This window comes from Papio anubis, chromosome 1 (genome assembly GCF_008728515.1).
Source record: "Papio anubis isolate 15944 chromosome 1, Panubis1.0, whole genome shotgun sequence".
Taxonomy (NCBI): Eukaryota; Metazoa; Chordata; class Mammalia; order Primates; family Cercopithecidae; genus Papio; species Papio anubis.
This window is the reverse complement of record NC_044976.1, coordinates 55,414,299-55,435,161: the sequence shown is the minus strand read 5'-3', so window position 1 is coordinate 55,435,161 and position 20,863 is coordinate 55,414,299. Positions and strand designations below refer to the sequence as shown.

General features: G+C 40.9%; 1 protein-coding gene and 1 long non-coding RNA gene across 13 annotated transcripts in view; one reads left to right on the top strand and one right to left on the bottom strand.

Annotated features, from left to right (window-relative positions):
• The window catches only part of DAB1 (DAB adaptor protein 1), a 1,241,370-nt gene extending 1,220,957 nt beyond the window's left edge, over positions 1–20,413 (top strand). For 11 of the 12 annotated variants that reach the window (XM_017956763.3, XM_017956575.3, XM_021923232.2 and 8 more), the window contains 3 exons: positions 3,597–3,724; positions 4,074–4,184; positions 17,045–20,413. In XM_017956763.3, coding sequence (XP_017812252.1) covers positions 3,597–3,724; positions 4,074–4,169 — 224 coding nt within the window. In that variant the 3' untranslated portion in view covers positions 4,170–4,184; positions 17,045–20,413. The remainder of the gene's footprint in view (positions 1–3,596; positions 3,725–4,073; positions 4,185–17,044) is intronic. The other variant, XM_021923245.2, reaches the window with a different exon arrangement.
• On the bottom strand, positions 163–11,882 carry LOC103885499. The gene is made up of 2 exons (XR_002516119.2): positions 10,649–11,882; positions 163–1,131 (listed from the first exon to the last, which is right to left on the bottom strand). It is a non-coding gene; the product is annotated as an uncharacterized LOC103885499 (long non-coding RNA).
• Positions 20,414–20,863: the final 450 nt, after the last annotated feature.

Genomic DNA, 20,863 nt, shown 5'->3' with positions numbered 1-20,863 from the left:
ATAACTTATGTCCGGAGGTAGGGTTTCAGGGATCAGATAACTCATCTCGCTTGCATTAATCAGGCTTCTTTGTTTATATTACTATTACTACTATTGCTACTATTACTACTACTATTACTACTAAGAGCTACAAATTTAGGTACCACTGATAACATACAAACCTTCTTCATATGTTCCATGTTTATTTTTAGACTTATAATAATGCTTAATGACAAATTTTGTTAGACCTGTTTGATGGATAATGAAAGTGAGGCTCAAGGTTGAAGACAATAGACAAAGTGGTATTGAACTGAATGTAAGCCTAGTATTTTTCCACCGTATTACTCTGCCTCTTAAGATTTTGTTAGTTTACTCATGCATTCGTTCATTTATTTATGTATAGCCAGCTTATGACACATAGATTTTGGTGTGGTTTCTTGAAATAAAAGTGAATGCAAACTTTAAAAATTTGGGGAACAAGTTTTAAACATTAGAATATAAAATAAGGATCAAGAGAAAACTTAGGGCAGAGATACAGCAGCCGTAAGGTCTTAAATAGCTTTTATAGCTGAAGCCTCATTTTGGCTTAAAGCTTCTGGTAGTTAAAGAGAACAAAAAGATGGTGCTGCAGAAAGTACTGGACTGGAAACCTGGAGATCAGATTTATTACTGACCAGTTTTGTACCTTTGGGCAAGGCACCTTATTTCTATGAGCCTCGGTTTCCTCATCTGTATGAGGGATGGGTTATTAAAAGGATTCAATGGTATATATACTCAAACATTATAGACCTCCCAGAATTTGAAGTATCTTTTATCCTCAGTATTAACACATGTTAAGTGGTTTTGTGCAGTGCTGGACCCCAGTTCTAGTGTTGACTCCTCTACCACAAGCTGTGTCTTTGGGCAAGCGTGTGACTTCTCTGAGACTCAGTTTTATCATTGGTAAAATAAATGAATTGACTTGGATGAGCAGTGTGCATCCTTCTAGTTCCAGCTTTCAGTGAGTCTCCTCCAGCCCACATTTTTTCTGCAAACATCTGGAAAACAGTGACTGTGCAGCCAAATCAGAATCCAGATACACTTGAGCATGTGTACGCTTGTTTGACATAATTCAGGGAAGGTGTTCTGGTGACTCAGCCTGTGCCTTGACACCTGATAAGAGGAAAGAAAAGGTTAATGCTACAGTGAGTTTGGTGGTTTCATTACTGTCACAGGTGATATGGATCACTGCATGGCCAGTACTGTGAACTGTCAAAAAAACCCCACAATGTTAATACAATTAGATTGTGTCATTTCAGCCAGGTTCAGAATGCTATTCTGAAAATGAATGCCCTCGGTGTGTATAAACAACCCACTTGCACTCAGGCCATATGATCTACATAGTGGCGGCATCTCTATTTACACAGACTCACAGGGTTTCAATGAGGAATAATGAATAAAAAACGAAATGTTAAAGAAATGACAGCCATGCATAAATAAGCAAGCATCTTTTTAAAAACAGACATCTCTCTTTCAATGGACTTATGTGCCAGCTACAAATGAAAGAGGAGAGTTTAAGTTCTTTGAGGGCAGGAACTGTCTCCATTACTCCTATACTTCTCATAATGCTAGCTTAGTGCCTGGCACATGAGAGGCATTTGGGAAAGGTTATAGAGAATGAAATAAACTAAATGGAGATCACTTAGCTACTGTTGTGTTTTAGAGCATTGTTGGCAACCTTGGCACTATTGATATGTTGGACCAGATAATTCTTTGTTTCAGAGGCTGTCCCATTATAGGATGTTTAGCAGCCCTGGCCTCTAATCACTCTATGAGAGAAACATATATCCCCTTCCTCTAGTGTCGAGAAAAATGACTCCAAGCATTGCCAGATGTACCCTAGGGATGAAATTGCCCCAGACTGAGAACCACTGCTTTAGAGTATTAGAAGCATCCTATGAAGCCTTCTAAAAATTAAGACACCTATGTAAATAAACTCCTGTTTATGCTTTCCATTTATTTCATTAGGTAAGTCTGAGCAGTATACCTGCCAGAACTGGCAACTCAGCGTGTGTTCTCAACCTTTCGTAAGCAAAAATCCACTTCAAATACAATTCAGGATCTAATTAAACTAATATTTATTAAACATCTACTACCCTTCAGGGTGTTTGCATATAGCTTTAAACCCACTTTCAATATAGTTTGTTCCATAGTCATCTCCTGAAACAACACAGATTTCATTGCAAATTTTTTTTTCAAAAACTTACTGTTTTATTTTGAATGAAATTGGAAAAACCAGTCATTATCTCCTCTGACCCATCAGTATCCCCTTAAGAATGTTTTGGGTAGAGGATTGGTTGGATCAAAAGGGAACCTCCAATAAAAACAGAAAAGCACAGTTGGACTGGATACTGTCAGACAGAGCTCTGTTAAATGCCAGTGCTGCTATTTGATAGCTGTGTTAACCCTCAGCAAGTCAAGTCACCTCACCTCTCTGAGCTGCAATTTCTCCATCTGGGAAACAAAAAAGTTACAGTAACAGCTTGCAGGTATTTGTATTAGGGTGTATAATGGATGGGAAGTGCCTAGCACAGTGTCCAACTCATTGGCACATTATAAATAATAAACGAGGAAATAGCATCATTTTTCTAACTATACAGTCATCAGAGTAAAAAGTATGCACTAAGTTTTACAATCATCATTCACTGTCTGATTCTAAGTTCTATGACATTATGAAAATTCAGCTACTAAATCAAGGCGTGCCACCCACTCACTTGGGTCTTAGCCAGTGACTGGTATTTTCAGTGACAAATTAGAAATTATTAAAAGAAGAGTGGTATCAAATGACGTATTTGTTCTACACCTCTGAAACAAATGAGAGGAGATGTGCGTGGGTCAGTCCAGAAAATGCATATCCTTTGTCCTTAGAGAATCAAGTACCAGCTGTTCAGTTGCCATCGGCTACATCCATTTTCCCAGATCACTGAGACACTTACTGTTTATTCAACGTGTGTTTATTGAATACCTACTATGTGCCAGGATTCAGAATCTGGTTCTACCAGTTGCCACGAGCAAATTAGCAACCTTCACTTTCCTTACCTGTCAAATTAGGATAACCTCTACCTCAAAGAGGTTTTATGAGGATTAGAGATATTGTCTGTAAAATTTCTAACAGTGTTTGACACATGAAAGGCCCTCAGTAAGTGCCCTCTGATGAAACACAGAAAGAAGAAAGCAAACCATAGCCCAGTAGATCTCAGCTTGATTGTGCATCAGAATAACCTTTAGCAGGTTGTTCAAACACAGAGTCTCTGATTCAGTAGATTTGGGGTAGGGTCAGAGAATTTCATTTCTAACAAATCCCCAGATGCTACTGCTGCTGCTCGTCCAAGGACCATCCTTTGAGAACCACTGCCTTACCTATCAGTGTGGACGAGCTCCTTCCTGAAGTCAGACGTGTGAGAGGAAAGATCAATACGTACAGAGAAATAATTCAAATATTCAGCTGATTCCACCGGAAATAGGAAGAGGAATCCTAAGATTTGACTTGAATATAAGCAGATTCCTAAGGTTTCTTTGGGATAAATTGATTGCAGCCAGGCACTTAAGATGTCTCTTTTTCTGTGGTGTCTGTGTAGCTCCAACCCCAGCTCCTAGACAGAGCTCTCCATCCAAATCATCTGCATCCCATGCCAGTGATCCTACCACAGATGACATCTTTGAAGAGGGCTTTGAAAGCCCCAGCAAAAGCGAAGAGCAAGAAGCTGTAAGTGACCAGTTTGTTATTTGTGTTTTTCCTTAAAATTAAGACCTCTGTAACTGAAATGGATAATGCATGAGGAAGCCTACATAGAAAAGAATGCTGGCTCAATCTCATAAGTTCTCAAGGGGTTGCTAAAGGGGCTTTCTTTTGTGTTCAAATGAGTCAGCTGGAAAAGACTGCCTTTTTATTAAATTGTTACTACAAGTCCACATTTGTGGTGTAGCATCCTCTAAATGCCATTGCACCCTCCTTTACAATAACTGATTGTGCTGCATGAAAGTATATCCAGTTGTCTTATATTTTCAATGGTTGAAAAAAGAAAAAAAAAAAGTATTATCTTCTTGTGTTCTAGCCTGATGGATCACAGGCCTCATCCAACAGTGATCCATTTGGTGAGCCCAGTGGGGAGCCCAGTGGTGATAATATAAGTCCACAGGCCGGTAGCTAGATAGCGCAGGTCTGGGTAGGTATCTGTCCTTTTTATCTCCTTTACCCTTAAGCTATCTGCTTTCCCTTTTGGTTGTTCTTCACTTCTGAAGCCACATCCTCAATGTTTGCACCATGTCTCCTTGCCTGAGCTGTATTGCTGATGTTTGCACCATCGCTTCTTCCCTGAACTGTATTCCTGATGTTTGCACTATTTCTCCTTGCCTGAGCTATATTACCAGTGTCTGCACCATGTCCCTTTGCCTGGTGTCTACGTTCTACTTTGCCTTTTCTCATGGATGCATGACCTTTGACATACTCTGGGAGGTAGGGGTAGGGGTGAGAAGTGGGAACTGATCATATTATTTTATTAATAATATGTTCTGCGTAGGTGGTGGTGATAGAGTGAGGCATGGTCCATGCTACTTAGCATGGATTTAGTTTCTGAAAGCATCAACATTTTGAGATGGACACATTCTGCCCACCCTGATAATTTCTCAGTGAGCCATGGTCCAGATGCTTTAATCTTTTAAGCAAAATGTCACTGCATTTGCCTACACTCTGCAGATCTAAAGAGGTCACCAAACACACAGAGAAGCCAGACTAAGAAGCAAAAACAAGCAGTGCTTGAAATAAGATTGATCAAGATGTAAGATCAGAGGCAGCCCTTTTTGTCTAGCCAGAAAGGACCCTGTACCCTGCACCCTTTCTGATGTGAAATTCAAAGCCCAGAGATGTGTACTACTCACTTCTGAGGCTGAGCTGTTTGCACCTGTGCTGCAGCACGTGGATTGCCACCAAATCACTTCAGATTCCATCAGCAGCTACTTTGAAAGAGATGTACTTACATTTACTAGAAGTGGTTTTTGGCACTTGAATTTCAATACATCTGATTTGATCGAAAGAAAGAGGAGCTGATGAAGCAAACCTTCTTAGGAGACAGAAGTACACCTTGTTACCCAGACATGATTTCTAAGGTCACTTCTTGACAAATGTGTTCAATTTTCAGATACTTTCTTAGTTTTCTATAAACACACAGGACTGCAAGGCCATTCCCAAAGGGCTCCTTTTTTAAGTTCTGAACAGCATGATCAAAACCATTAAAATGGTAAACAGTTCTCACCACTCATAAATGGATTCTGAGGCTACTTCAGAATTAGTCTTAGTCCACACGTAAGTTAGACAGTTACTGAAAGCTAATATGGTATTCTGAAAGTGTATTTTGTTAATAGATATTATGATTAAAGAACCTAACACACTATATAGTTTGCCACATTTTGTATCAGTGCAATAGCATATAATTATATGTCATGCCATGCAAAACCACCTAAGATTCACTTAGAAGTTCACTCTTGCAAAGCTACTTTGGGAGTTGGTATATTGAAATCAAAGTCAATGTTTCAGGAAAAAGTTGGGGACTATAGGCAGACTCCTTGGGATGATTCCCTACGAGGTTTTTTACCCCCCTGCCTAAGTTGTATTTCACATGCTCAACCTTGCCTTGAAAAATTCGGTGAATGAACTAGAGGTGACAAGAGCCATTCATCAGGATAACAGCAAACATCATCCTAAAATTGAAGTTCTTCTAGAAAACAAAGATGACTTACACCATTTGCAGATCAATGTATCAAACCCTCATCTTTATGAACCTGTTCAGCTTGAGACAATCCTACAGGCCAAACTGTTTCATGGGGCTTTGGTCTGTTCCACATTTAATGCTCTGTCCAGCACCTCAAGCCACAGCTGAGCTGTAAGTGGACATAGCAGTAGTGTGGGAAGAACTCAGGATTTGGACTTGAGTTTAAATCCTAACTCAGCTACTTAATAGTGGGAAATCTTGGGCAAGAACCAAAATTTATTTTGAGTCTTGGTTTCTTCATCTGCTAGAAGGGGCTTATATTCTCCATAATGGTAACTGAGATAGTTTATGTTGAGTATCTAGCATGGAGACAGACACCGAGTACTTAGCTTAAAATAAAAATCTAGATTCTAGAACAACATTGTTTGAGTTCAGCGTCTGGCTCCACCACTTCCTGGCTATGTGACACTGCTGAGATTTGATAATCATTCTCTATTTTATTTTCTTCATTTGAAAAATAAGGATAAAAATAGTGTCCACCTCATAGGGTTATTGTGTGAACTAAATAAAGTGATGTATGTGAAGCTTTTAGCACTGTGTATAGCACACAGAAAGCACCTGATAGATGCTAGCTGCCATCATCATCACTATCACCATCATCATTATCATCATCACATATATCCAGTTAATGCAGGCTCCCCACTCTCTTGGATTTTATACATTTAGCCTTTATGTATAAGGCCATTGGTTGAGAGGTTTTGCTTTGTACTTTATCTTCAGATAATTAATTTTCAATATATGTCACAACAGCTTTGGAAGGGAAAAAAAAAAAAAGCCTGCTGCTTAGCTCTCTGGCTTGTCCCATCCCGTAATCCAGAATGGCCCTGGTTTGGGCCTCACACAGCTCACTGCCAAAAAATGAGCTGTCTTAGAATCACATGCAAGTCAAAATAAGTACCTCCCAGCTCCAGAGGAGGACTGGACTGTAATCTTCAGTGAAGTAATTTTCTCCCTTTGAAAGCTTAGCCTGGCCACTTCACAGTTATTGAGATTCAAGTGCCAACGGGCAGATGCCAGCTTTGCAGACATAGCCACTATGACACACATGGGGGACGTCTGGGAGAACCATTCTGGGTCCCTCCATCGACAGCAGCACAAGCTACATTTGATCTTTCCATCTCCATCCCATTCTCCCATCCACCCAGCTGAAAATTTACAGATTGCAATTTCTTAGTGCCTTTCCAAACATTTGGAGAAGAGAGACCATGCAGGGTTAGTTATGTCCATGGCTTTATTTTTTTCCCCTCTGCTTTCATATGGTTGGAAAGCAAGAGTCCTATCCCTCTTATCACCCTTGCAACCATTATCACCAGCTGTTTTTTATTAGAAATACCCACACAGTTCTGAGTAAGTAGGGATGACATCTGTTGATAAGCTAACGCCATATCACACCATAGTAAGAGGAAACAGACGGACTCAATCCCCGCAGGTGGAAGCTTCAGGGCCAATCTCAAACAGCAGTTCTGTTTTAGCAATAAAGGAAAATATCTTCAATTACTTCACTTTTTTCCCCTACCCCTCCCATCTGGGAGAATCACGTGTCTTTGAAAGACTGGGTCAACAAGGGCAAAAAGAACCAAAATAATATTATAATGGCTGGTATGGGAATGGCAGGTAATTTATACTTCACTGATGTGTTGCTCGAGCAATTTTAAGGGCAAAATGTTAGCTTTTGAGGAGATGAAAGAAAAATGAAAACATTTATTTGGTTAAATGGCTAAGTAAATAAACTGCCTATCAGACTTTCCCAGCTGTCAAGTCAGAGTAGCATCTGTAACAATGGGGAATTGTTTGGTCTGCCTCCCGTAGTAACAATAGATATTGCCATAAATAATAAGTTGCTGTCATTTTTTAATACTTATCTTTGTAGTGGGAATGCAAGACATATAACATATTACCTGATGGATTTCTAGTGTTCAAGGGAAAGGAAAGCTGAACCTCAGATGCTTTGGGAAGAAGAATCTTAGAGAGAGAGAGCGAGAGAGGAAGAGAGAGAGAGAGAAAAAAAGGAGGAAGGGAGGGAAGGGAAGAAAAGGAAAGAAAAGAAGAAACAAAACACAGAGTCAGGGGCCTTGGGTCTGATTTTTACTTCCAAAGCAGGTGACCTTAGGTAAGCATATATCCTTTCATATGGATAAACACAGATAATTGCAATAGCTCTCTCCCTAAGCGGTCCAAGAATCAAATAAGATCATGAAAATGAAAGTGTTTTATAAGCTTTGAAAGTAAAGTACATGTATTTGGGATTATTATTACCATTTTCTTTTTAAATACAACCAAACAACAGACCCTTAAAATAAAGAACCACAGGCCGGGTGCGGTGGCTCAAGCCTGTAATCCCAGCACTTTGGGAGGCCGAGATAGGTGGATCACGAGGTCAGGAGATCGAGACCATCCTGGCTAACACAGGGAAACCCCGTCTCTACCAAAATAAAAACTAGCCAGGCGAGGTGGCGGTGCCTATCGTCTCCCAGCTACTCGGGAGGCAGGAGAATGGCGAACTGAGGCGGAGCTTGCAGTGAGCTGAGATCCGGCCACTGCACTCCAGCCTGGGCGACAGAGCGAGACTCCGTCTCAAAAAAAAAATAAATAAATAAAAATAAAGAACCACAAAACAACGGAAAATGACCTATTTTATGGACACAGGACTCAATGACAAGTCCAACCTACGTTTTTGGAGGGCACAGTGTCCCACTTCCTCGGACCTTTATGAACATAGAGACTTCCTGTTGAGGTCCTGTAGCTGGAGAGTGATGGCACTGGGTCAGGCAGAAGATGACCAGGGTCTGGCTAAGGGCAGTGTCAGCCAAGACCTCAGGCATAGTGCCAAGAGTTATTTACAAGCTGAAATCAACAGGAGGTTAAGACCGAAGGGACATGGGAGATGAGGAAGAGGATATAAGGTAGTATGACACCCAGGTTCTTGGCATAGGGAGCTACATGGTGCCAGTCACTGTGCTAAGGAACACAAAGCAGCATGTTTGAGCAGAAAGAAGGCAGGTTTACTTTGGGACCAACTGAACTCAAGGTGCCCATGAGACTTCCAAGTAGAAATGCCAGTAGGCTGCTGGATACAACCTCTGGAGGTCAAAAGAGAAATCAAGGCTAGACATGGAGATTTCCATATAGGTTTCGGCCATTGGAGTAGTGAGTGCAAGTAGAATACACTGATCATCTAACCAGAAGTTGCCAAACTCTCTGTAAATATGTGTGCCTTGTGGGCCATATGGTCTCTATTACAGCTACTCTACCATTGTAGCAGGAAAGCAGCAAAAGACGATGCATAAATGAATGGATGTAGCTATGTCCTAATAAGACTTTATTTACAAACATAGGCAGCTGCCAGAATTGGCTAACAGAATTAGATCAGGCTCACTGTTTCTAGAACCACTGCAGAAGGTAATCATGATGCCTTTCACTTACTACTAATAATAAAAAATATTTTAAAATTACTAGTATCACCTAATTTAATCCTCACAGGAACACTCAGGTATTTTTATTATTCCCATTTCACAAATATTACAGGCAAGATAGAGAGTTTAACAACTTGCTAAAATCCAGAGAGTCACATGTAGTAGCACCAGGATTTGAATCTAGACCCAGATTAAATAATTCAAACGCACTCAAACAGAATCAGGACACCTGGGTTTTAATAGCATCACATCAATTTAGATGTATGATGTGAGGCAGATGGCTTCATTTCTGATCTTTGGTTTCCTTTTCTGTAAAACATTCCCCACAGGTCCTTACAGCTCTGACAGTCTAAGACCATCTAACTTGCCCAAAGTTACCCAGCTAGCATGGAACCAATCCCCAAATAAGATGTTCCAGCAGCATCTCTCCCTCAGGCTGTCTCTATTCCTATCTAACAAAGGAGAAGACAGAATCCCTAAAATATGCTGACTTCATTAGGATCCCCAGAGACTAACAGCCCTAGATGCAACCCACTCCCAGTGACCACGAACTTACTCAGAAAAGGCCTTCCTGCTTATGGTAGATAATTGGTGTCAGCAACTTCAGCGTCCTCATCTGTTTTATAACAAGGCCAAAAAAGATGATGTACATGCGTAAAACAGATCATTGATACCCATCATTGTTGTTATTATTGACGGGGAAATAGAATGTTCTTCAGAACATGCACAGTTGCCTCGAAACTCAGGTGGTGCGTCTCTGTATTCACCAAGCAGGTTTCAGCACCCAAGACCCCAGGAACTAGGGCATTCGGCACTGACAATCCCTAAGGGATTATCATCAAATCCATTCGTGTTTTGAAGACTTTTCTACCCTAACAGCTAGACTTTCAGACTCAAAGTGGTCAGAAAGATTTGTTTTTCCTTTTGTTTGAATATAAAGCAAAAGAAGACTGCCAGCATTTAAGATACTTCATGTTAAACGAGCTGACTTGTAACTTCTCACAGTCCCATAAGGTAGATGTTATTCACTCCTCTTTACAGATGAAGGAACTGGGGTCCAGATAGGTGAGATGCTCGCCTAAGTTCATATAGGAAGTTAGGAGGATTTCTGGGGTCATAGATGTTATTCACTCCACTTTACAGATGAAGGAACTGAGGGCCAGTCAGGTGAGATGCTCGCCTAAGTTCGTATAGGAAGTTAGGAAGATTTCTGGGGTCTTTCTGGCTCCCCAAACCCATGCATTCTTCTTGACCCTACACATGGCTTCAGACAGAACTTTGAGTTATTTTAGCCTTTTTCCACTCTGACTACCAATATCTTTTTCATTTGTCAAGCCAAGGAATGTAAAACTCCCACTGAGCTAGTCCTAAGTGTTAGGGCTAAAAGACCATGAGGCTGAATTTGCTGCCTGGGCAGGGTAATGCTGAGGGACTCAAGCTTTGGCTCACCTTCCAGCTTTAGTCTGATCCCCAGCTTGGCTTGGCGCTTTTCTTATCCTAGGCCCCCGGATGGGGCCTAAGTGGGCTCACTCAGCAAGCAGATTGCATGGCACACCGTCGACCTCACATCGGAGACCACCCTTGTCAGCATGCAATGTCTTCGCTCCACTAGTGAGATATCTTGCTTTTGACATACTTTTGTCAAAGGTAGTCAATCTTTCCAAAAACAAATACAAGAAATATTAAATGGGCAGAAAGTAATCAGCACAATTTAGGTAGCTTCCAAGAGCATCTTGTTATAATGTGACCTAGGAAACCATTTGCCCTTATACTTCATGCCAAAGAGCTGGGGCTGGGAGAAGAAAGCAAGGAAACCAGCACAGAAATGGGAGTCCGAACCCTGGGCTGCTCCCTGGCTCTCTACTGTCTCCTGTATGGCTTTGGGAAAGTACCCTTTGTGTCTGGGGCTTCAGTTTCTTCATGCAGAAAAGGAGCTGTGGGCGTGAGGGCCCTTCCAGCTTCAACCTTCTGTGAGAGGGAGCACATGCTAGTGGAGAGGATAGTAGGCTTACAAAGACTTGAGTATGTTTACATGAAACTCCAGAAAAAACAAACCTAGTCTATAGCGATCAAAAGCAGATCAGAGCTGGCACTGAGATAGGGAGTTGACTGAGAAGGCATAAGAGAAGTCTTTAGGGTGAAGAAATGCTCTAGAGCTCACATGGGTGTATTTGTCAAATTCATTAAACTGTACATTTAAAATGGGTACATTTCATTGCACGAAAATTACACCTCACTGAAATTGATTTAAAAATAAGACTAGGTAAAATCGTGGAGATGGAAAGTAGATTAGACTAGGGCTGGGGATTTGGGGAATGAATGGGGAGTTATTGCTTAATGGGTACAGAGTTTCTGTTTGGGATGATGAGTTTTGGAAATGATGCTGATGGTTGCACAACGTTGTGAATGTAATTAATGCTGCCAAATTGTACACTTAAACGTGGTTAAAATGGCAAAGGTTATGTTTATGTTTCACCACAAATCAAAATCTAAAAAAGACAAAAAAAAGCAGTATGTCCCAGCTCTGCTGTGTGCTGGCTGAGTAACTGCACAAGTCACCCAACTGCGGGGAGCCTAGGGTTCTTTGCTGTAAAATGAAGACAAGAGGCCGGGCGCGGTGGCTCACGCCTGTAATCCCAGTACTTTGGGAGGCCGAGATGGGTGGATCATGACGTCAGGAGATCAAGACCATCCTGGCTAACACGGTGAAAGCTCGTCTCTACTAAAAATACAAAAATTAGCCGGTAGTCCCAGCTACACGGGAGGCTGAGGCAGGAGAATGGCATGAACCCAGGAGGCGGAGCTTGCAGTGAGTGGAGATCGCGCCACTGCACTCCAGCCTGGGCGACAGAGTGAGACTCCGTCTCAAAAAAAAAAAAAAATGAAGACAGGAGCACTAAAGGCACGGTCCTGGTGTGTAGCTCAAGTAAGATCATGTGACATTGGAAAGACCATATATAGACTGTAAAAGTTTCTGTAGAGATATACCATTATTACTCCAGTCTGTGAGTCCACTTGGCTGCTGTAGTTGAGCACATAATTCATAGATAGTTAAAGGATGTATGGAGTAGTCTGCAAACGGTGGAAATTTCTGTTACCCACAGGGGCCTGCAGCCAGGTTGTTTGCATTAACTCCACATTCATTCTGCACAATTTCCCTGGGCTGATCCAGCACCATTCTTATATTAATAACTGAGAGCTCATCTGCAATTGCACCTATGTGCTATGAAGGAGAGGCCATTTGAAACGAAACCCACAGGTGATTATTAGGCCTAAAACCATTGTCTATAAAGGGAGGATGAAGCCACACTCCCAGACATAAGGGACCTAATGTTTTTTGGAGTATCTCATATGTTTCAGACTCTGTGCTAGACAATCAACATGCGTTCCCCTTCACAGAGGGGATTTCTAGCCTCATTTTACAGGTGAGGAAACTGGCACCCAAAGACGTTAAGTGCCCTGCACAGAATCCTAGGGCTGCTAAATGCGTGATGGTAAGAAAAAGAACAGCAGCCTCTGACAGTCAGGTGCAGGCCCACCCCCACAGCAAGATCCTGGCATTCTCCTGCTGAGCATCAACGTTTCACATACCATCAGCCTCAGACAAGGCACCTCAGTGACCGCGATAGGTCAAGACAAAATCAAGACCACCAGGTCATCAGGGCTGAACACAGGCAAAAGAATGAACATTGTCAAAACGGGAAAACTGATGAAACATTTCTCTAACCTGGTTTCAGCCTTGCTCTGTTCTTCTTGCCTTCCAGATAAGTATTGTTAGGATAATCACAGAATTACCCCCACATTATGACAGCATCCAATTCAGAGAAAAACCCCACTTTGTTGACCATCCCCCAAATCACTCACCTTAAGACCGAATGTTATCATACATTCTTTCCAATACCCTCTTCCAGAGATGCCTCATTGCTCCTCCCTCTGTGGTGAGGAATAACCCAACATGTTCAACTACAGATATGTCCCTGATGGTCTTTGCAGCAGAGCCTTGTCAGGAGAACACTAAGCTAGGCCTGCATGACTTAGTCTCCTTTGCTTCTGCTCTTTTACTGCACCTTTGAGAAAATAGGGTGTTTCACTTACAGAAAGGGTAGAGGGTGGATTTTGCCTTAACTTTTACTGTATGGTTTCCATCTACTTTGTTATCTAAAAATAAAGATATTAATATGTCAGAATCATATTAAAGTTCACAAGTATTTGCCAACTTCCACTAAGAAAAGAACTGTTCGTTTACTCATTCATATCTTCATTCTTCATGTTGTTAGTGGATGCACCTCCCATGTTCCAAGCTTCATTCAGAATTCGGGATGCTGACATGCAAGGCCCAGTGGAGCTCAGTGTAGAACATGCTAGGAGATGCCATAGTAGGAGTGAAGACAGAGATCTGCACAGGTTCTGAAGTATCCAGGAGCACAGTGGCTCATGTCACCTGCAGCGTCCAGGAAGCCTTGTTATTTCAGTTAGATCTTAAAGTATGAACTTCAGGAACAAAGAAGGCTCCGAAGCCAGAAGGAACTGCCTGAATGAAGTCCCAGAGATGGGAAAATTCCAGCATGGGAGGGTGAACCCCAAGTAGGGTTTGGAAGGTAGGATGTAGGAGAGAGTGGCAGTAGATGAGGGTAGTTGGCAAGGTGGATGTTATGTGCAGTCTTGAGGAGTTTGCCTTTTCCTTTGAGTGACAAGGAGCCAGGAGGGCTGTTCCAGGCAGGAGACTGGCATGGACAAATCCATTTCAGAAAGATATCCTGGAGAAGCATAAAGAAAGATTTTTTTTAACATGATTTACGTGACCTGAAGGTAGAGTTTTGATTTATGGTCTAGAAGGGGTATTTATTATCTCTAATGGACTAAGAGACTAATGGGCCTTGTGTGCCCGGCGAAGGCGCTTTGACCTACCCTGTGGGTGATGGGGAGCCTCTGAAGGATTTGAAGCAGGGCAGAGACGTGGACAAATCTGCCAAAAGAAAACAAACAAACGAAACAAAAACATCAACAGCATGTTATGTTAATGTGTGATTCCATTTAGGCTTTTGGAATTTTGAAAATAGTTCCAAGACCCCGTTATGACCTTGCCAGAGGCCAGGTTGGAAATTTCTGAATCAAATGATTCCTTAGCTCCCCTCTAACTCTGACAGTCTAAGATTCCGTAACAAGGAAGGTAGAGCTATTGCCAAAACGTATAATGCATCACAGTGTCAGACTTTGGGATTATCTGCTGCTTGGGGTTTTCCACACCACTGCTCCCCTTCATTAGTGGGGATAATTGAGAGTTGACTGCAGTCGTTACTGCTGTTGTGATGGGTATTTGAAGCTAAATTCCGGCAAGCAGGAGATGTGTGAATATTTATCTCAGCTGCAGAAAGTTAATGCAGTGTGGCATTAATTACCCTGTCTGAGCCTGCTGTCTTCTTCTGTTTTTAGGTGTCATTTTCAGTTGGATAAATTAGTTTCCAAAATTAGAATAGAGCAAATTGTAGGGTGAGATCAAGGCAGCCTGACTTCTTGGGGCATCCAAAAAGAAGAATGGGCTGAGAACGTCTACCCAGGAAACATTAAGATGCGTCCTTGAAGCCCAGCACAAGCAAAAAAAAAAAAAAAAATGTTTTTCTCCAGTAGTTGTACTTAACTATTTTTGACTCCACCCACTGCACTTATAGAACACAAACATGCAGTAAAGTTACATGTTTAGCCTTACAACAGGTATTTGAAATCGTTCAAGAGACTGGAAAGGAATAGCTTTGGTGTTTAATAAATCATAATCTTACTATAGATCTTGCTACATTTGATTTTGAGAGAATAAAGCCAAATTGGAGTGTATTTAGGACAAAGGGATCAGAACTGTGAGGAAACTAGAAACAGCATTATAGTCATTCAGTAATTCAACAGACTCTCATTGAGGACCTACTGTGCTAGGTTCATATTTGTAAAATGGCAGAAGGAACTGGCAAGTGGTAACCTAGAAGTAGGGCATGGAAGAATGGGCTTCCATACTTTTCTGTCATCAGACATTTGGAAGAAGGATTATACTTATTTACATTTCCAAGGGCAGTAGAAAGTCTATGGGTGGAAGGCATGGAGGGACAAGTTGGCACTTTGTTACACTGCATAATAGGGTGCCTCAAGGAAAGCAGTTCCTTCCCATTGGAAGAATAGAAACATAACAAGTTCTAGAGGAACCAGAAATTGGATCTGATGGCAGGAGTCCTGCAGTCTACTCTTGGCATGGATACTAAGTAACCCTGTGACTCTGAAGAAACAAAAGCCGTCTTCACAGGACTTCAGATTCCTCATCTGTACAATGATGGGCCGGGACAACCTTATCTTCTAGGCCATTCCACTTTACAGTAGAAAGCAAGCAATATGATATGCTACACACGAGAGACAGCACAATGACCTAGAGATCATACAACCTCTCAGAACTTCAGTTTTTGTCTGCAAAGGGAGGACTCAAAAAATAAAAGCCACCCCCAGGACTATAAGGCAGATAAATAAGACATGAGGTGCTTTGTAAACTCAGAAGCACTTACAGATGGAAGGATTGGGGTCTCTCTCTCTCTGTCTCTAATGGTCACTGTTGTAAAAGACTAGAAAAAGCACTGGCCCCTGGACCCTGTTTTCAGTTCTCATGTCTCTGGACTTACTAACTGTGTGACCATGGGCAAATTATTTAACTTCTCTGTACTTAATTTCACCCTTGCAAAAGAGAGAAAGCATCTGCCTTACAAGGCTGTTGTGATGAGATAAAAAGACAGTGTACTTGCAAATACCTAGCATGGTGCCAGACACATGGTAGGGGCTCCCAGAATGCCAATTCATTTTGAAGTTTCAAGAAAATAAGCAAATAATAATAACCTATATGGCATGGCAGGAGACAAGCTAATACATAAAATATGGTAAAATTAGGATTTCCTGGTGTCCATTTAATTCTGGCACAGACCTCCAAGAGTGACAGCATAAAGGTCAATTTTAACAGCAGGTCCTGTGCATGCTTAAAACCACAGTATCCATCAAATCTTCTTGGCCAGTGCACAGTGAGCCATCTCAACATCAGCTGAAGTCTGACGTGGTTTAAATAGGGTGGAACACTGTTTCTTACCTAGGTGTGGATTGCAGGTTTGCTGCATTACATGCTGGTTGAAAATCCCTGTTTGTGCTTCGGGACAGCCCCCTGGGTGTAGGCAAATGATTGGCTAAAGCGGAGGTCTCAGATTGAATGGAAACAAGTCCAGAAGCTTGTAATTAAAAGCCAAAGACACACTTGCTGTTTCTCTTGCTCAACAGTGCACCCAGGCATCACTGTTTGTAGAAGAGTAATTTTAAATAGAATTTCAGGGTTCTCAAGTGGACATTTATGAAACTGTGTTGGCAAAATGTCCACTTGACTCACAGTAATTGTTAGCATTTTCTGAAGATGTATTGCTACTAGGCATTGTGCTAGATACTTTATATGTGCAATCTCTAATTCCCTCAAGAACCCTGTAGGATAAACAGTATTATTCCCATTTTGTGGTTGGAGAAACCAAGACTCAGGATAAGTATCTTGTCCACATGACACAGCTTTTCTAACTCCCTACTATACCATGCTATTTCCCTAACAGGGCAATCAGTTCCAACTTGAATACGAAAGACAGAACTGAGTGCATAGCTATTTTGGATGATAAAAGTGTTGCCAAAATGATATGCACCCTCATCAAATACTCCAAAAATAACCTAAGGTCATCCATCATAAACTGTCACTTTTCTGTTTTAATCCTAAACCCATTTTCCAAAAGCTGTCTCAGAAAATCCATGCAAGTGGAAAGGGCAGGCCTCACTTTGTTCCTTTATCCACAGGAGCCGGAGCCTCTCTACGCGCAGATCAACAGACCTAAGAAATAGCATCGATGCGAGCTCGTGGTGGATGCTCAAGACTGGCATGGACATCAGCATCACGACAGGCTCTCTTGTATTCTTTCACCTCATCCCACAAGAAATTCATGATTGCCCAATGGAACTCGCTCAGAAGAGGGAACTAAACGTTTTTGGCAACCAATGGCAGATATCTATGGCAGCACACACAGAAAAGTATAGAAAGATCCACCCAACATTAAATCACAAATCAAGCAAATGCTTACCCAACAAATATTTGAGCCCTCATAGCTGGGTTTAAGGTGACCCAGTGTGCAAAATTATTAATTCCCTTTTTATTTTTCTACCTGTTGACCACTGTTGAGACACCAAATTTGGAGTGACAGGCATCAGAGGATTACAACAGGGTTGGAACTGACTTCTTTAAGCAAAAGCAAAGGGTCTTCTGTGACCACAATATCATCATCCATATGCCTTTTCACATAGGATGATGTGTTTTTTGTCACTCCATGGGGCCTGGTCTGCCATTTTCCCCCCTTTCCTTTCTTTTCATGTTTGAAAATTAGTAGGTGTACAAATTTTTGTATTGCTTTTGACTTTTTTTAGATATGGGTGAAGAAATCTAACTGGGGAGAAAAAAAGCCTCAGTGAAATGAATTAACTTGAAATTACAAGACAAATAAGTGGTTGATTATTTGTTATGATCAAGAATGTTGCCAAAACAATCCTTTAGCTATTCTGCATCCTGGTGAAGAAAGACAGCTTTCAGTTTGAACCTTCATTCTGTGAGTAGGAAAAGACATCAGATCCCATTGATGAGAAAGATGAAAAAATGCATCTGATTTCTTAAGAAGCTCTAAACTCTTAAGTACAATAAAATGATATTTTTTATTTTTCCGATATCTTGCTGCTGTGATGCTATGCAGACAAGTGTCTTCTCCACGTGCCATTTTCAAAGAAAAGTCATTTGCCAAATAATTCTGGTACAATTCTGGTAATGTGGTTTTGGATCTTAAAAACCAACTTTCTAAAGGAACAATGGTGGCATACATATTCAGAATAACAAACTGATTCCGTGGTCCAAATGGTTCATCTCTATCTCTTTTTGTACATCAGAAAATTCAAATGGGATTTTTATTTTATAACTTGAAAAATAAAAAAAAAACCTTACCATTAAACTCTTTAAATATTTAAGGGAAATGGCTTTAAGGAGTTCTAATGAAAAAAAAATTGTTGTTTTTTTTTTTTTGTAAATATAAATGTTAATGAAAATGCTTTTTAATAATGCCATTACACTGTAGAGAAGGTAGCAGATTGAGTGCAAGGTGTGACAAACTTGATGGATGGGGCTCACTTTCCAGATGTTATTCTGGAGCATATGGTAGGAAGCTGGAGTGCAGGGACCGCTGGCACGAGCAGTTGGCCAATCAGCAGCTAGTGAACGGGAAGGGAGCACGTGACTCCATCATCTAGCCTTTCCACGAGAGTCCCCACCCTCTGTGCAACACAAGAAAAAGACAATTCACATTCTGAAGAATTCAGATTCTGAAACTCTCCCACCTCCCCCCTCCCACCTACCCCATATAAATCACTGGACTGTTTGTACGTGAAACAGAAGAGGCTAAGCTTCCTTTTTTTACACTTATGAGACAAAAAGTGCAGTGTTTGGTTCGTATGTTTAGCACATGATTTTCATAAAGAATCTATATATTTTTGCCCTACAGAGAATTGTTATACAGGTCAAGTGTGTTTTCCTGATGTTCCTATGCAGTTACCGTATGTTGAATTTAGTGTTTTAACACTAAGAAGAAAACTTTAAAGATTCGTGTGATTAATTGGATTTGGGGATAATTATTATTTGGTTTTAAGATTTGAAAAGTAGAATTTCCATTGATATGATTGATTTGAATAGGCCTGTATTTGGTTCTTCATATCAATAGAAACTAAAATGATTTGGGAGATTGATTTGAAAATGATTGTATACTTGTTCACAAAGAGAAAAGTGATACATCAAGGTAATGGTTATCATTTAAAGCCCACATTTTACACTATCAGGTCACAGGAGTCTAATTTTTTTTTCAGTTAGATAAACTGACCAAATGTCTATTCAAGAATATATGTCAATGTCATCCTAATGTGGAAGGTCCGAAGAACCAGAAAAGTGAGAAGGGCCGTTTACCTCCCTCTGTAGCTATCACCTGTTGGTCCACAGAGTTTCTCAAGGAATGAGCAAACATTTTAGATTAGGTAGCCCTTTCACATGAAGGGGAAGATGGGAAAGGTGGAATGACTGTAAGAGTTGGCTTGAGACCAGTTCAATTGTTTTCTGGGGATTTGATAAGATAGGCAGTTCCCATGGGAAATTGCTTAAATTGCTTTGTTGTCTATGATTTGATTCTAAACAAGTGGTGCTATCTTCTCCCTCAATATGGCTGTCTTGAGTTTGTCTTGCAGTATCACACCATTATACCAATTCTTTGAGTTGCTTGTGACACATTCAAAGGGAACTCTGGCTGATGTTGCTGTTTCAGGTATACCATCTGGAGTTAATTTCCTAGCAGAAGGTGAAAGTCCAGGGGACTTGTCCTCCTTCATTGAACATGATTGAAAATATAACTGGCTCTGAACTTCAAGAAGATGCCCAAGTGATGCATTAAAGTGAGGGAAATAAAGTCAAGATTTTTCAACTGCCATCCATATTCTCATTGGCAGCATTCTGATTTTTTTTTTTTTTCCAAGCACTGTTTGGTGAGCCCGGAACCACCGTATCCTGTCCCAGGAATACAGTGAAATTTCCAAGCAAGAGCTGAGGTGCCAATACCAAAAGACCATGGGGAGTCTGCACAGTTCTGGTTAGATCAATAGAAAATCCATGTGTACAACTGTTAATTCCTCATCCTCCACTAGCACTAAATTTGTCACTTTAAATTTTGAAACCAGGGAAACGCCACCTGTCATTTTGTCCCCATTCTCCATAGCTCTTCAATCTTTACATGCCGCAAAACTTTTTTGATAGCTTGTACTCATCCCAGTGTCTCCTGAAACCCCATCATGTAATGTACCGGGCACCTTCTTTTAAACAAATGTTTACTCTGTGGGTTTGGTTCATTTCAATTTCTGCGTTCTGACACATATTTTTTTAATAAAGATGAGAAAGAGAAAATGACTGTTGCAGTACATTTCTAGACCTACTTTAACTTTACCTCAGATGACAGTTTGTTAACATATATGGACACATTATTTTTAACTTTATGTACAATGCATTCAACAGAACAGCAAAATTTTTAGAAATTTTCCATTAATTTCTGTAACACACCATGTAAAACTGTTACAAATAAACATGTTTGAGAACAACACCTTAGCCTGGCTTTATTCTACAAGTTTTCACTGGATATTCAGGCTTGGATTGGAAGAGGAAATTGCTTTGCCTAAGATTCCATCTGACCAAGTGACAGCCTCTGTTTTCCTGGCCCTGGGCTAAAAAGAGCAAGCTTCATTGGGGAGTAAGGTCAATTTGTCAGCCCTCAGTTGAATTCAAGTACTTGCTATGCTTGGAAAAGCAGCCACAGATAGGAAGGAGGATGTTGTCAGGAAAAAAGCAAGCCCTGGGTAGATGTGGTATTTGGACCACATTTAGCGTGGGACTTTTGAAACTGGGAAAGACTCTGGGACTAGCCCTGTGGATTGTGTCTTCCCCTAACACAAAACAAAAAACCAATTAAACTATTGATTGGAAAACGGAGATTAATCTAGAGTTTCAAGAGTTCCCCATTGTTCATTTGAAGGTCATCTGCTTTAAGGGAC